General features: G+C 32.4%; 4 protein-coding genes across 5 annotated transcripts in view; 2 read left to right on the forward strand and 2 right to left on the reverse strand.

The window, feature by feature from the left end:
* The window catches only part of LOC114928767 (uncharacterized), a 49,090-nt gene extending 40,794 nt beyond the window's left edge, over positions 1-8,296 (forward strand). Inside the window, exon 6 of the mRNA XM_029300113.2 lies at positions 3,070-8,296. Within this exon, the coding sequence (XP_029155946.1) occupies positions 3,070-3,146 (77 nt within the window). The 3' untranslated portion in view covers positions 3,147-8,296. The remainder of the gene's footprint in view (positions 1-3,069) is intronic.
* LOC114929992 (uncharacterized) overlaps positions 1-12,678 on the reverse strand; it is a 312,459-nt gene extending 299,781 nt beyond the window's left edge. Inside the window, exons 1-2 of the mRNA XM_085489768.1 lie at positions 12,570-12,678; positions 11,621-12,337 (exon numbers count right to left, since the gene is read on the reverse strand). The gene's annotated coding sequence lies outside the window, so the exon portion shown is untranslated. The remainder of the gene's footprint in view (positions 1-11,620; positions 12,338-12,569) is intronic.
* Positions 12,679-13,023: 345 nt separating this feature from the next.
* LOC114928766 (nucleoporin Nup35) lies at positions 13,024-14,766 on the forward strand. 2 transcript variants are annotated; one of them, XM_029300112.2, is made up of 3 exons: positions 13,024-13,081; positions 13,396-13,506; positions 13,585-14,766. In XM_029300112.2, the coding sequence occupies exons 2-3, from the start codon at positions 13,396-13,398 to the stop codon at positions 14,437-14,439; spliced, it is 966 nt and encodes a 321-aa protein (XP_029155945.2). In that variant the 5' UTR covers positions 13,024-13,081; the 3' UTR covers positions 14,440-14,766. The 2 variants fall into 2 exon arrangements, with proteins under 2 accessions (XP_029155945.2, XP_029155944.2); XM_029300111.2 differs by having other exon boundaries at positions 13,031-13,177.
* A 145-nt stretch (positions 14,767-14,911) lies between these two features.
* Hou (GID complex subunit 8 homolog protein Houki) lies at positions 14,912-16,298 on the reverse strand. The gene is made up of 3 exons (XM_029300117.2): positions 15,876-16,298; positions 15,399-15,793; positions 14,912-15,335 (listed from the first exon to the last, which is right to left on the reverse strand). The coding sequence occupies exons 1-3, from the start codon at positions 15,997-15,999 to the stop codon at positions 15,159-15,161; spliced, it is 696 nt and encodes a 231-aa protein (XP_029155950.2). The 5' UTR covers positions 16,000-16,298; the 3' UTR covers positions 14,912-15,158.
* Positions 16,299-16,415: the final 117 nt, after the last annotated feature.

A 16,415-nucleotide genomic window follows, 5' to 3' on the forward strand; every position in this document is an offset into this window, starting at 1 on the left:
TCAAAATAAATTCTAAGAGAAAATTCTCTCTGTGTAACCTCAAGTTGACAAGATGAAACGTACGTTTCAATTGGAGAAACAATTGTCACGCCACGACTTTTATATATATTTTCACAATTTTTTCTCGACACTTTTCACGCGTTCGTGAATTTTTGTAATACTCATGAATCGTGGGAAAATGCGAACCGCGATGTATCATCGATTGCGAAGCACTGGGGTTGCGGAAAAATGAAAAATTTACTTAGGTCAAGCTCTTTGCGCGGAGCTATAAATCCCAATTTTATAATACTTGGTGCTCGCGTTGAATTATTATTCCGCTAACGGATTTGATTTAAAGAATTGTGTGGCAATCGGGCGGCACTGTGATTGTAAAATATATTACGATATATTTTGCGTTTATTTCGGGTGTTTTTTTTTGTTTTTTTTTCGTAAGCGAGAAACTCGCGGATTTTTCTACGAGCTTACCTCGACCGGAAACAAATCGGAGGTAATTTCACAGTCCTGTTGAATTGCGTATCGTATTAAAGTAGACTTTTCACCGAAAATACATATTTTGCGATCTAAATACCGATTGTAAATATACACACAGCATATTTTTTACACACCCATTTCGCTCAGTGCGGTGGCAAAATTCGAGGGAATATTTATATTTTATTAATAACCATTCGAGCGAATATTTATATTTGCTAAAACACGCCAATTTCGCTCGATATATTAGTTCAGTAAAATAAGACTTTGACTTCAAAAAAATTATAATCAAGCTAAATTTTTGTGGAGAACTTTATTTCGATATATTCCAATGAAATCCTGAAAAGTACCCTTAATTTCAGCCAAGGCGGTTTTTTATGGGGGATAAATTTTAGTTTTTTGCTCTTATCTCGAAAACTATCTATTTTTCGAGAAAAATAGTTATTATCAAAATTGTAGCTCATAAAATTCCCTACAAAAAGGTTCTTATACTTTTTTTCGTCAAATTAATCGTTTCAAAGATATAAAGCAAATTAAGTCTGAAAGAAAAATTATATTAGAAATATTGCAACTTTACCGCACGTTTTACTCAAAAACAATTAGTTGTACGAAAAAAGTATAATGACTTTTTTTGCAGGGAATTTTACGAGCTACAATTTTTTTTTAATAATAACTATTTTTCTCGAAAAATTGATAGGTTTCGAGATAATAATAAAAACTAAAATTTACCCCCTTTTACTCCTCAGAAAAAACGTCCTGTACTTTTCAGGATTTCATTAAAACATCGAAATAAAGATTTCCACAAAAATTCAGCTTTGAAGTTTTGCCCTTTTCAAATCTAATTTTACTGGACTATACATATTATAAGCGCGAAAATAATTTCCGAAGGTCCGGAAAGCGTCGAAGATCTCACAACAAGGAACGAGGAGTATACAGCGGATTATAAAGCCCTAAGTATTAAAACGAATAAGCCCCGTATAAGCGCGTACGGCATTCGACATTAATCACAACGGAAAACTAATTGCACGATGCTTTAATCCGCAATAGTGCTATCGCCCGAGTACCGCAATAAAAACTGATTAATTACAGCCACACTGTATTCAAATCCCGAACTAAATTACGGCAAGAACGAGGCTCGGGCTTCACGAAATGAGTACGTGGGATATAGTTCGGCGTTCTCCGAATTAAGCGTTTAAGGGATGCGCATCGCAAATTCGCTACAATCCTCTCCCTATCCTATTTCGGCCGAGTTATTTTCGCCGACAGCTGTATCCCGCTTTCGCGAGATCCCATTTTTTCCGACACAGCATTTTGCGTAAATTTATGTATATACAGGGTGTCACGAAATTCGCGAATCATCTGTTAACGGCAGATTCCTCGAAGCATTCGGAGATAATTTTTCCTCAGCAAAAATGTCGAGGCACCAATAATTTTCAAGTTAGAAAAGATTGAAAATAAGGGTAGTTTTTTTCATACATTACTAACAAAACCACATTCTTCAATTAATTTCAAGTAGAGTTTACTTGAATAGAATTTTAATTTGAGGCTTAGTTACAAACATACATGATAGCAAAAATTGGGAACATGCACAGAAAGAATTTTCTTTTAGAATTTATTACCCTGAAAATCATGGTAATCGTGAGACACTGTGGTATTGGAAGAATTTTTTAAGAGTTCTTCTAATTAAATATTTACCACAATAAAAATATTAATATTTAACACAATGAGACATAAAATATGTTTAATTAATTTTACTCAACATAATAAAATTTACTATTACATTATTAATATTTTTTCTAACGACATTTTCGCTGAGGAAAAGTGAGATGATTCGCGAATTTCGGACCACCCAGTATCTTCAATTTTTAACATTTCGAGGGATTGATTAACACAATCCAATTTTTTAAATTTTACTAACAAAGTAAAATTTGCATTAATATTTTTCTCTCGACATTTTTGCTGAGGAAAAGCGAATTTCGGGACATCCAGTATCTTCAATTTTTAATATTTCGAGGAATCGATTAACGCGATCCAATTTTTTGATTTTACTTAACATAATAAAATTTACTACGCACATTATTAATATCTTTTCTCTCGACATTTCTGAGGAAGTGAGATGATTCGCGAATTTCGGGCCACCCAGCATCTTCAATTTTTAACATTTCGAGGGATTGATTAACACAATCCAATTTTTTTAATTTTACTAACAAAGTAAAATTTCGAGACACCCAGTATCTTCAATTTTTAATATTTCGAGGAATCGATTAACGCGATCCAATTTTTTGATTTTACTTAACATAATAAAATTTACTACGCACATTATTAATATCTTTTCTCTCGACATTTCTGAGGAAATAAGATGATTCGCAAATTTCGGGCCACTCAGTATCTTCAATTTTTAACATTTCGCGGGATTGATTAACGCGATCCAATTTTTCTCGCTGCCGGAAAAAAACGAAATTATTATATACGTCAATGCGACGTAACCGAGCCAGGATATTTTTTCACTCTCTCGCGAACAAAAGCGATTTTACGAGGGCCGAATAACGGCGGGAAAGAGAGAGGTTAATAACGAATACATTTCGCTTTTTAATGTTTCAGGAACCGCGAGCATCGCAGTCGAGTGGACGATCTTCGTCGTCGGCCTCGTCCTCCTCACATCGATCGCCATCGCGTGATAATTAACGAAGAATCGTTTTCCTTTCTTCCCCAATCCACCCTCACGTTGCTTCCTAATCATGTAAACGTTAGGAGAGAGATCGGTTTCACCCTTACTATACTAATTCCTAATTCGCGTAATCGTAAAAAAAATAAAAAATAAAAATAAAAAAATAAAAATAAACGCAATACCAATAATGCATATATAATTGTAAGTGTACGTCCAGTTTACGCGTAAGTCGGTGAAATCTTACACACTACGTGCGCTCTAGGCTCTAAATGTATTCTCGTACACGCACACTGAAAAACAAATTTGTTACCTTGACTGAACCTTTCAAATAAATATCATTCTGTTAATTGAATATATTTAAATTAAATTTTGTAAGAGTTTTCCTGACTAATAATTGCATAATAAAAAATATATTAATATTGTACTCAGTAAATTTTACATGACAAAATTAATCGAACGTATTTTATATCTTATTGTAGTGGATGCACTGAAAAAAATTAGTTAACTGTAAAAAGATTTGAATTAAATATAACATTAAATGCAATAAGACATATATTTGACTTAAATATACTAATATATGTTTAATTAGAAAGAGTAATTTTTTGAAAGATTTAGTCAAGTTAACAAATTTGTTTTTCAATGCAGGAGGAAAAAGAAGAGAGATATCTCTTTCCTCCTCCTTCGCGTTTGTTTAGATCGTCCAAGGTTCTCTCTCGCGAGGAATCATCGTGAAGGACGATGTCGGAGTCGTCATCTCCTTTATATCGCTTTCCAGAGATACGTCGATGTTATTCTTACTACGATTTTTACAAAGGATTTTCTATTTTCACGACATATCATTTTCATTCTCACCTTGGCAGTCGCGTTTCCGCGATAACCGGATAATGACGATCTTCTTTCATCTGGGTACATTCATTCCTCCCCATTCTACGATCGCCATTTTGCCCTCCCCCCCCCCCCCCTCAGCGATTTCTTCGTACAAAGCAGAGTTAATGATAGTCGCGAAACAGATTTTTTTTTTTTTTTTTTATATACAGGTGTCCCATTTTAAAAAAACACCGATAATTCTTCAGCAAAAATGTGTCAGACAAAAGTTGTATGGTTACGAGGGGGACATAAGATGGTGCCAAATTGATTTGACCTTGAAAAGTCATTTGAAGGTCACGTGAAGGTCAACTTCAATTTCTTAAATGGAACCATATAGTTGCAAAGAAAACACAGTTGCTTTAAAAATGATGTATGTTATTTGTAATGTAATTTTTTAAGAAACTGAAGTTGACCTTCACGTGACCTTCAAATGACTTTTCAAGGTCAAATTAATGGCACCATCTTATGTCTCCCTCGAAACCATACATTTGTCTGAAACATTTATTTTGCTGAAAATGCTTCGTTGAAGAATTATCGAGATGCGTTGTTTAAAATGGGATACCTTGTATACAAATATATATATATATATATATATATATATATATATATATTCACATACGGTGGATAAATCGTTCGAGTGATTGCGAAAAATGGATGAATTGAAAAGGAATTTATGGAAATTTATTTTGTAAAATTATGAATATCCAATCTTCGATGCTTGATTTCGAGGATTAAATATTTAACTTTGCAAGAAAAAAAATTAATCGTAAAAACACAGTTCTATATTTTTCTTGATTTTCGTCTATCTTTTGCAGCGCGCGATAATAGCGTTTGATGAGAGACACTTTCTTAAAATTTTCCTCGTTTCCGTTTTTATCGTCCCTCCGAGTATATATTTAGTTAACCGTGTTACCCTGCGAGTTATAATTTCCCTCTTGGCTTTATAATTTCCGATATAACTCTCCCGATCGGTAAAGATAGGTCGAATGTCGCTAAGAAAGTAGCTAACGAGTACTATAAATGTAATGTAATATTCTAGACAATATGGTACATCCTAAAATATATATAATAGCTTTAAAAAAGAAATGTGTAAAGAGGAGAAAAACATTCGTTAAAGGAATATACAGAATGTCCCAAAATTATCGGACACTCTGTTAATAGGGAGAGTCCTAAGATTATCCGGAGACGATTTTTGCTCAGCAAAAATGTGAAGTTTGGCACCCCATTTTTAAAAAGACTAATTTCTTCTTTAAGTTCTGAATGCACCCTGAAGAGTTCTGGAGTTCCTTATCAATTTTAAAAATAGTTCCGGCGCGAATTAAGCTAAAAAAATCAATTTTGAATTTTGAGGGTGTGCTAACTTTACAAAATGAAATGTTTAAATCAGCGATAACAATAAAAGTATTACAAATATTTAATTTTGTCATTAGAATTTTCTTTAGAAGGTCTCTTGTGATGCTGCCTAGAACTGTTAATAGAACAGCCAGAATTTAAAAAAAAAAATTTTTTTAAGGAGGTCATCATTTTTTGCATGTTCTCAATTTTTGCCATCATGTATTGTATATATCTTTGTTAACTAAGCCTCAAATTAAAATTCTACTAAAGTGAATTCTTCCTGAGAAATGTGATTTTGTTAATATTTTTTTCCACAAGGTTTACTCAGACAGCACCGTGTCCAAAATTGATACATAAAACATCTTTGAGATGTTTTTAAGATGTCTTTGGGATTTCATATCATATAAGATTTCTTAAAGATGTCTTCAAGATTCCTTAATGATATTTTATGCATCAATTTTGAACATGGAGCACTGAAAAAAAATTTGTTAACTTGACTAAATTTTTCAACTAAATATTATTTCAATAACATCGCGTTTGGCTCTTTAGTCGAGATAAATACGATGATTAAAAATTGGAGAGCCGACTTAAAAATATTCTTATTATTAAATATTATTTCGTTAATCGAACATATAAAAATATTTAAATTAAATGTAACATATTAAATCTAGCAAAACATATATTTGACTTAAATACTTACTAATATATGTTCAATTAACAAAATAGTAATTTAGTTGAAAGGTTTAATCAAGTTAACAAATATTTAGTTCAATACGTTCAAATAAATCATTTATTTGAAACAAATAAATATATTTATTCATATCAAATAAATATTATTAGATTCAAATAAATAATTTATTTGAACGTATTGAACTAAATACTTATATAAGAATTAATTAAATTTTTTATGGGTAGTTTGCGAAAATCCTAATTTTCAACCGCTTATAACTCGAAAATGATTGGTGCCTCGACATTTTTGCCGAGGAAAAATTGTCTCCAAATAACCCGAGGAATTTCCCTATATATTAACAGAGTATCCGGAATTTTTGGGACACCCTGTATAGCAATCTTTATCGAGCGCTATTATTACGCATCACCGTGTGCGACCTTGCACAACAATCGTCTCTTTTTTTGAACAAACGAGAACCTTTTCTGTCGCAAAACGACCCAGAGTCAGTCGTTCGCGTTCGATTGAGTTGAGTCCCATTCGATGAACCCAGCACGTGAAACGCTTAATCGGGTCGCTGTCGTCCCCCTTCTGACTAATTGTAAGGCATAGTTAATCTCATATCGGATATATGTCACGCGTACGGAATTACTATCGTATTTTCGATCGATATTGAAATATCCCGGTGGACGCGCGCGCACGAACCTAGGACGAGGAAACACGGACCTCCACTTAGGCCTGTCCGTAACGTGTCGTCGTAATTAACAATAATGCGTAATCCCGGACATCGGACATCAGTGAGCGTCCCCTGAATCGCTATTTTTCTCGTCCCGACGAGGCCAACACGAGGGAATTACACCAGACGTCAATTAATAATGCGCGACATTCATCGAACATGTCTGCGAAATTTGGGAATTCGTCAAATTCGAATTTGGAGAGGAAACGGAGAATTTTTATTTAACACAGTTGACAAATTTGTCTTCTTGTTTAAAAAAAAATAGGTCTCCGTTACAATTTTTCTGTTAGGATTATTTAATACATTGACCTGTTAATTTAATATATTGCAGTTGTGTTAATTGAACTTATAAATGTTAGATTATTAAAACAATTGAAAAACAGTGGAAAAATAATAGAATGTGCATCTATTTTTGGTTTTGCATAATAAATATGTATTGTTACACCGAGAGAATTTTCTGATTAATATATTTACCACAATAAAAAATATTATTATCTACCATAATAAGATATAAAATATATTCAATTAATTTTACTATGTACATAGTAAAATTTACTATGTATATATTAATATTTTTTATCGTGGTAAACATTAATCAGAAAGACTCTTATAAAATTCCTCCAATATCATATTTTCACACATTTTTCAGGATAAATTCTCTCCGTGTAGTGACAGTCTATTAAAATTTTGCAGAATAAAATGTTGATTTTATTCTATAATAATATAAGAATGTAAAATTAATATTTAAGATAATTTTTACATTAAAACTGTTAATTTTGCACAAAATTTATTTCACATTACTTGAAAAAAACTTTGCATTTTTTGTGTTAAAATATTAACACAATATTCGTGTCACCATTTATTAACAAATCTGCGTATTATATTAAATTAACATAAAAATTTCTCTGAGACATCTATTAAATTTAACACAAATTTCTCAACTGCGAAGCCATAAAAGAAACCTACTTTTTACATTATAATAGAAACAAAGTGTGTACAAATAGATTTTTTCTTTTGGGGAAAATTGATCGCAATTTTATGGAAAAGTGTTTTCTTCAAAAAATAGGGTATTATTATTTAAAATTATTTTATTTTAAAATGTATTATTATTATTTAAATTTTATCCAACACGATAGAGGATTCGCTCCACGACATACTCGTGAACTTTATTAGATAATGACTCGGGGATAGAGTTTTCGCCGCCTAGCACATTACGGCTACCTAGCGAGCACTATTAAGGTCATTTTACCCCGTCGCTGTATGCAATCGATTCGAGATGATTTTATCGCAAGCTCGTCTGCGTAAGCTCGCGTAAGAATGGCGGAGAAAATACAAAATATATCGATACAAGTACTGAAATGTATGAAAGTATAGAAAAGTAGCACAATACCGGAAAATCATCAATTACCCCAGATATATTTCAATTCGTTATCGCATTTTTCAGTAAAACATTCTTTATATATAACAATATAAGATTTTTTATATAGAAATATATAAAATTGTACATAAAATCTCAAAATTATATATGAAATATGGCCATACATAATTAGATAATAGTGCTTTTTATATATAATTATATAAATTTATATAAATTTATATAAATTTATATATATATATATATATATATATATATATAATATTCCTTCATATATATAAATATATGTTTCTCATATATAATTTGACATGATTATGTACACTGAAAAAAGAATTAATACATATTTAGTTCAATACTGTCAAATGAATCATTTATTTGAAACAAATAAATATTTATTTGTTTTGAAAAGGATTTTCTTATATTAAATAAATATTTTTCATATCAGATAAATATTATTAGTTTCAAATAAATGACTTATTTAGCAGTATTGAAAGAAATATTTATAAGAATTAACTTTTTTTCAGTGTATAAACTCTTACAATTTATATATAAATTTATACATATAATTATGTATAAAAATGGACATGTATTTTACATATAATTTTACGGTTATATGTACAATTATACAATATTATTTATATATAATTATATATAAAAAATTTTTTATCAGGTTTTAAATAAAAAAAACCAAGTACTCCGAGTGATACGCTATATGTTATTGCCTTACGTGGAAAATATATGTATATATAGATAACAAGAAAAATGTCATTATGATTGAAAGTCGTAAATAGCGATTACGCGAATGGCGAAGCCTATGGAACGCATCCGCGAGAGTACTCGACATAAAAAAAAAAAAATGCGACGGAAAAAATGACTCATGCTCTCAATATGAGCGTCGTTGCGCCCCCTTTTTTCTACCATATGCTCTTTCACGAGAGGAAAATATGCGACGCAAATATTTGACGGAATGCCGCGTTTCAACGCGACAAATGGTGTACTTTCCTCGTAAAGTAGGAGAGATCCGTAGCTCGAGAAAAAGAGAGAGAGAGAGGAGAGAAAAATTGACACACATATCTGAAAGAAGACTCGCGATTTTTCGATGCCGCAACATTTTTTATTCCGCGTGATTTAACCTGGAAAGAGCGGCGGAGCCGAATAATAAAAAGTTTCCGAATCGAGCGAAACGAAAAACAAACTTATCGCATCCGGCTTTCCGTATGTTTAAGTATTTTTTTTTTCGACGAAAAATCTTACGTAAACGAGCGTCGATTGAATAACAGAGAAACAAAAATAAGAGATTACCAATAATCTATCGATAAAAAACGATAAGGTTTCGTAATTCTTTCATCGTATAAATAAATAAAAAAAATTAAAAAGAAATATTGAAATTCTCTCGGAAGCATTCTAACAAATTTGCTTTCTCGTCAACTTTTATAAAAGCGACAAAAGAAGAAAGAAGAAAAAAACGTACTTTACAATAATTAAAAATTTTTCTTATAATTAAAAATTATTTTATAGTGTACTTTATAGTCTTATTATAACTAAAGTGACCAACTCTTGATCGACTAAGTTCAAGATATAAACTTTAGAAAATCAGGACTTTTTATTGTACATATAATTTTAATTTTGTAACATAATTTAATATGATTGTAATATTGCAGTTTTATTGCATATTATTAAAAAAAAATATATATATATGTATATATATAATCATTAGTTTAGTATGAAACTACACTGATAAATTCTTAAAATAAAATTAATGAATAAAATTAGCAACCAAAATAAAAGCAATAAAAAATAAACAAAGTTTTTTCTCATACAAAATACAAACAAATAAAATTCTAAAATTAATCTTATACTTTGAAAAATGTATTAAATTTAACAAATATCACATATCCCAAACGGTCCATAAAAATTTTAGATTTAACATAATATGGATTTGTTAAATGGAGACATAAATAATGTGTTAATATTTTAACACAAAATTAATGCAAAACTACAAATAATTTAAAATTAACTTTGTGTAAAATTAACATACTTTTAATGTAACAATTACTATTATTATTAAATTACTATTAAATAACTTAAAATATGTTGATTTAAAATTTTATCATCCCCATTTATATTATAAAACAAACAATCAACATATTTTTCTGTAAATTTTAACAGATAAATCTTGCCACTAATAAATCAGAATATATTTATTGTGTAAAATTAAAAATAGATGCACATTGATTTTAGTGATTTTAATAATTTAATATTTAAGTTCAATTATATATATATATATATATATATATATATATATATATATAATTGAACTTAAATTTAACATATTGCTGTGTGTGTGTGTTGTGTTATATATATATATATATATATATATATATATATATAACAGCAATATGTTAAATTAACACATGAATGTGTTAAATTTTTAACACACAAATTTTAACGGGAACCGTTTTTTATGAAGAAAACACAAATTTTCCTACTGTGCATGTACATATAAAAAAAATTTTAGTATAATTTATTATTTTGTTTTATTATTTAATATTATGTGAAAAATCGGGACAAATAGTGTCCCGTAAAAAGTTCTTTCAGGATGCTTCTAATGAGGATCGAAAATCGGGACATCCCGAAAAATTCGAGACGATTGGCCACCCTAATTATAACTTTAACAATAAGTGTGATAAATTAGGACGTTCCTCGCTCTTTCCAGGGTTGAAGCGCAAATGCACAGAGCGGCGTACCTGTATATTATTATTTCCGAATCAACGTAAGCATTTCGATACGCTCAAGATAGATATCCTTTCGATATATTTTTCGTATAGACTCAGACAAAGTATGTATTTTGCATTGCGATTTCATGCGTAAAGTGCGCCGAGGTGTTAAATAAATTTAAAGCTGCGCAATTCGCGCGAAATGCTGTGTTTAAATCGAATAGAAAAAGGAAAACGCGTTTCATACGAGGTAGTGCGTTAAGGCCCTTAATACGTGTCCTAATTACTAGAATAAGTGTTTACAAGCCTGTGTAAATATGTACATAATTTTCATCGTTATTAAAATTATTCACTATTATAACATTGTCGAATATGTCATTTTGTCTCTCTTTTCCAAACTCCTGTGATGTAATTATTTTAGAAAAATATATTCTGCTTCTTATATAATTACTATAAAAATATTTGGTCTCCTCATTTTCTCTCGTAGTTTATTTTCATTTATTTAATTATATTTAAATATATCGCGCGCTCAATTAATATTATTATAAAGAGAAAGAGTTTATTCTTATCTCTCTCTTATATTTTATTAATTTTTCAATGTTTGTTTTGCTTGCAATTCCCAAAAATTTCTAAACTTGAAATAAGATGAATGTATATGAACATATTTTAATATCTGAATGTATATAAACATATTTTAATATCTGGCAGAGAATGAGAAAACAATAAAGAATCTCACAATTAACAGAAAATACAAGCAAAACAAATGTATAAATAAAATACGACTCACTTTTTGTAGCAATATACCTGCTCCTAATCCACTGATTTCCAGAAGATATTTAATCCATTTCATGACAGCTTTTCACTATTCACTGACTGACACAAATATTCCCTCGTTCGATCACACAATTTCATTCCGATTTTGTCGCCACACTTTCCGAATTTGTCGCCCGGTTATCGAACTTTAAAAAAAACAAGCCGCACTTTTCGCACGTGCGCGCGTTGCAACAAGCTGTCACTTCTTGGAATCGCTCGGCTTTCCTCGGGCGGCGTCGGAATCGCGCGCGCCGCCATCACTATATACATGTACGTACAATATCACTCGATTTTGCGCGTCGAATTTTCGGAGCATGACGTCACAACGAATTGTCAAACTCGAATCTGACAGCTCCCGGATGGAAGGGAACGAACGTCTCGTCGTTCCGAGTCACCGATTTCACTCTGATTTCAGACAGATGCTGTCACTTTCCGCGAAACTTTCCGAGCCACTCGCGCGCCGTGCGCAGTCTTCGAATCCGTCCGCGAAACTGTCGCGCCGCTCGGTTAACTTCGCGCGGCCTCGGCGGCGCTCGGCTCGGCTCGACTCGGCTCGGCTCGACTCGGCTCGACTCGGCTCGGCTCGGCTCGGCTCGACTCGGCCGGCGTCGCACGGTATCAACACAAGGATCAAGTTCGAGAAATGTTTTCCGCCGCTTTCGGAGAATTCTGCGCCGCGTATTTTCGAGACCTGGAGAAAAAATAAATAAAACCACATGAATATATGTCTATTCGAGATTGAACTCTGCGATATTGTACGATGATTTCGACTTTGTTTTATTCGTTTTGATGTTGAAAAATGTGGAAATAAATTCGGAAAAAATCACGACCCGACCATTTACTTCATTTTCTTGTCCCGAATTTTGTTAAGAATTTCGAGCCGCGATAGATTTTCGAGCTTGACTGATCGATCTAATACTTGCCTGACGAAGTACGACGAAGATTCTCCCTTTCGGAGCCATCGATTGTCCGATTCGACGTAAATATTCTCATTTTTCGCGTTACTTTTCGCTCTACGTCCGAACCGTGTCGTCGTCGACTGAAGACTGCCGCGAGTCGTCGCTCGAGGTCGACTTTCACAGACTCTAAATCTTTTTTTCCTCTTACTAAAATGCAAATTTTAATGTCTGTATATGCTCTAAAAAAGCGGGTTTATCAATAGATTTTTTTACATATCTTGCCTTTTTTTTTACATCGTTGATAAATGATTATTTATCGAAATAAGAGGAAAATATTTGAATGGTCACGTGACACTTTTGCACCCGGCTTCTTAAAGGCGCGTTCGCAACTCTTTTGTAGTTTCTTAGGCTCTCGAGCGCGTCTGATTGGCTGCCCATTTTTGTGGCGCGCTTACAAAATTTAGCAATTCGACCAATCAGGACGCAGAAGTCTTCCTTCTTTCTCTTTCGAATCCAGAGTCGTCTCACGTGATAAAGTACAAACGTGTTTTTTAATTTTATTTAGATAATAAGACATTAGTATACATTAATCACTGTAGCGCTTAAAAAGTTACTTAGAAGACATTTTTAACGTAAGTAACTGAATAATTGAGACCTTTTTAATTCAATTATCTAAAATGTTTGTTAATTTAACCTAAAAGATATACAGTTTGAAAGTGATTATGCTCCGTTTTATTTAAATTAATGATTATACGTTAACATTTTTTTTTTTTTTTTTTTAATTGACAAGAAAGTAAAATTAACATTATTAATACCTAATTCCATTATTTGAAAATTCTCATTTTGTTAGATGGAGCCTATGACCCTGGGATCACCGATGAGTAGTCCTATACAAAGTCCTGGCACCCCAGGAAGTTCTTCTGCGTACTTGCCAAGTTTTCTCTTGGGTGATACAAACACTGTTAGAATACAATCTTTCATATGAAATTAAAAATGTGTATAATACTGCATTTACTAACATTTATCTGTAAATTTTTAGCCGACAAAGATCAATGTAATGAGCCCTCAAGATAATCCACGCCATTTAAATATCACCAATGCCAGTATGATGTCGGCAGCTTCCTATGGAACTCCAGACTATCGATCTAATCGTCAAAAAGCTGTGTTTGGAAACACTACAACTGCTAGTACACCACAGATGAGCACGAAGAATCATACCGGAGGACCACCAACGCGTGGACTGTTTGACAGTTTGGAAGTGCCACAAGTGTCGTCGCCATATGTGTCAACTGCACTTCCACCTGTCACGCCTACATCTGTAAATCAATCCAGACTCATGACGAGCACGATAAACAGTCCATTGCTCTTTCCAGACAGTCCAATAAATATAAACGCGAGCGAATCGCAGAGTTTGCTGCAGTGGGTAACCGTCTTTGGCTTTTTACCAAGCGATATCAACGCTGTTCTGTCCCATATTTCTAGTAGAGTTCGTATAGTGGACAAACACCCGGCACCGCAGTCTCAAAGCAATTGGATACACTTGAAATGTGCATCGGAGCAGGAAGCACAGAGAGCTCTCACGTGCAATGGCAGTATTGTTTCCGGTTCGATTATGATCGGTGTCATACCGTGCACAGATGAGGGCGTTCTTTTAGGTTGCGCAGACACAGAGAGTCGTACTAAGCTGAACGGAGTCATGAGGTCACTTTCGATGGGCAGAATCGAACGCTCTCCGTTTAATGTATCACCTACTATGAAACGACGAAAGTTAAGATCTTTGGCAGCGGGTTATAATCAACATTTTAGTCCACAAACTGCACAAACACCAGAAAATGTTCCACAAAGATCTACCGGTTTAGTTTCTAGAGCAATGGAATACGTATTTGGTTGGTAGTTGATTTATTTTTTAATATCTTTGTGCTAATTTGATAAAAATATACTTATTGAATACTATCAGATAAATAGTTATACAAAAGAAAAAGAATTATAAAAAAGATATCTCAATCTTCTAAAACCTAAAATCTCTAAAAGAACATTTTTAACTCTAGCATAAAATTATTTCTAATTAAATTTTTTGAAAATTATGTTCTCTCTATGATATGATGAAAATGTAATGTCTATTACTTTTTTTAAATATATTACTACACAATATCTATATTATATTACATATGTACATATCTAATAATTAATTATACAAAACGACTAAAAGTCGAAAAAGTAATGTATAAGATTAAATGTCTTTTTTTGGATGTCTCATGCATATATTAGATATCGTTCATTCTATTTAAAAAACTTGAAAATATTTTAGCAATTTTTCTATATTATATTATATTAATGTTGAATTCCAAAAAATAAATGAGGAAAAATTACAATAATAATTCTTATTTCTTACAACAATTATAATTATAATAATATTATACTATTCTTACATTATAATTCATGTGTTAAATAGTTCTAGTCTCTAAATTATTTTCAAGATTAAAATTTAGATATAATTTTCTACAAAGTATAAACAGCAATTTACACAAAACATTTTAGAGTCAATTTCAGATATTTATCTTATTTATAAATAAAACTGAGAAGTTATCTTCCCAGTCTCTGTCTACCACAAAATTACTTCTCATGAGTGATTTTAGCAGTAGCTAAATCAATCATCTTATTATATTTCACTTTTTTCTTATCCAATTCATCTTGAGCCCACAGTATCATCTTCAACAAATTACTGAGCCGAGGGCTAGTTGATTCCCTGTGTTCCATCTTCAATATAGCAGCGTTCAGTTCACTTGCAATCTGCAGAAAGAAAAATAAAGAATTAACATACAAAATTAATTTAGCAAAATAAATTCAACTCACTTTTTGTCTGTGCGTTGGGTGTAAAAGATCACTGAAAGGACTCTTATGCGGTTCGTCAAAAGCCAACAATGCCAAGGTACGTTCTAGCTCGCACAATATATTATCATCAGACTCTCCAGCTTCGCTAAGTTGGTCCTGCGCAAACTGCAATGCTTCCTCGACTCTACCGGTGCGTATCAGTTCAATCAGATGCAACTGTTGCAGATGAAAGTAGAGATATCTATCGTTGTCCAACAATTCTGGATGCAGCTGGTTCACCAAATCCGTCGCTTCTTGGATCCGACCATTTTGTATGGCATCTCGAATACGAATCCTCTCGTCCAAAGAGCTCAGTTCTACCGTTGGACCCACTCCTGATTCCTGTTGGAACTTCTCCGCAGCTTCCTTGAATCCCTCTGTAAGAAGACATTTATTTTTCCCAAACAAATCTCTCGCACAAATAAAATCATAAGGGAATAAAGGGCTAAAGTTTCCCACCTGTCACTAGATAATTCATGATTAGATTATTCATTGACAGCTTTTGCATGTAAGCAGTCTCTTCCAGCTTCACCACCCACTCGTCCTTGAGCAGATTGTCGTCTCCTTTCTCGGGTAAGCTCATCTTCGCAGAATTGGCTGGACAAATCTCAAATTTTATAAGGATACTTATAACATTATTATCTGTCTGACATCAAAGTTCTCGAAACAGCTGATTCGCTCGAAGCGCAAAAATGCAATCAAAACAAGGGGAATCGTCACTTTTGGCAAGATTCCACGTTTTACTGGGAAAAAAATTCGCACGATGGAAAAATATTTGATTTCACGACATAAAGATCTTCTAAACAATATAATTCGTGCTGTCCTTTATAAGGAAATTGGAGCAAAATTGAGGCCTTAGAACACGTAAAAAAAAGAGTAGTAAACAACGAAATTGTCAGGCGGCGAACCAATCAGAGTCGAGAGTGCTCGATTCTGATTGGTCGACTCGTTTGTCAGTCGAGTCTGCGTTCTACCTTTTATTTGTCGTTCAAGTCTCAA

The sequence above is a fragment of the Nylanderia fulva genome, unplaced genomic scaffold (genome assembly GCF_048542155.1).
Source record: "Nylanderia fulva isolate GAGA-0341 unplaced genomic scaffold, ASM4854215v1 Scaffold9, whole genome shotgun sequence".
Lineage (NCBI taxonomy): Eukaryota > Metazoa > Arthropoda > Insecta > Hymenoptera > Formicidae > Nylanderia > Nylanderia fulva.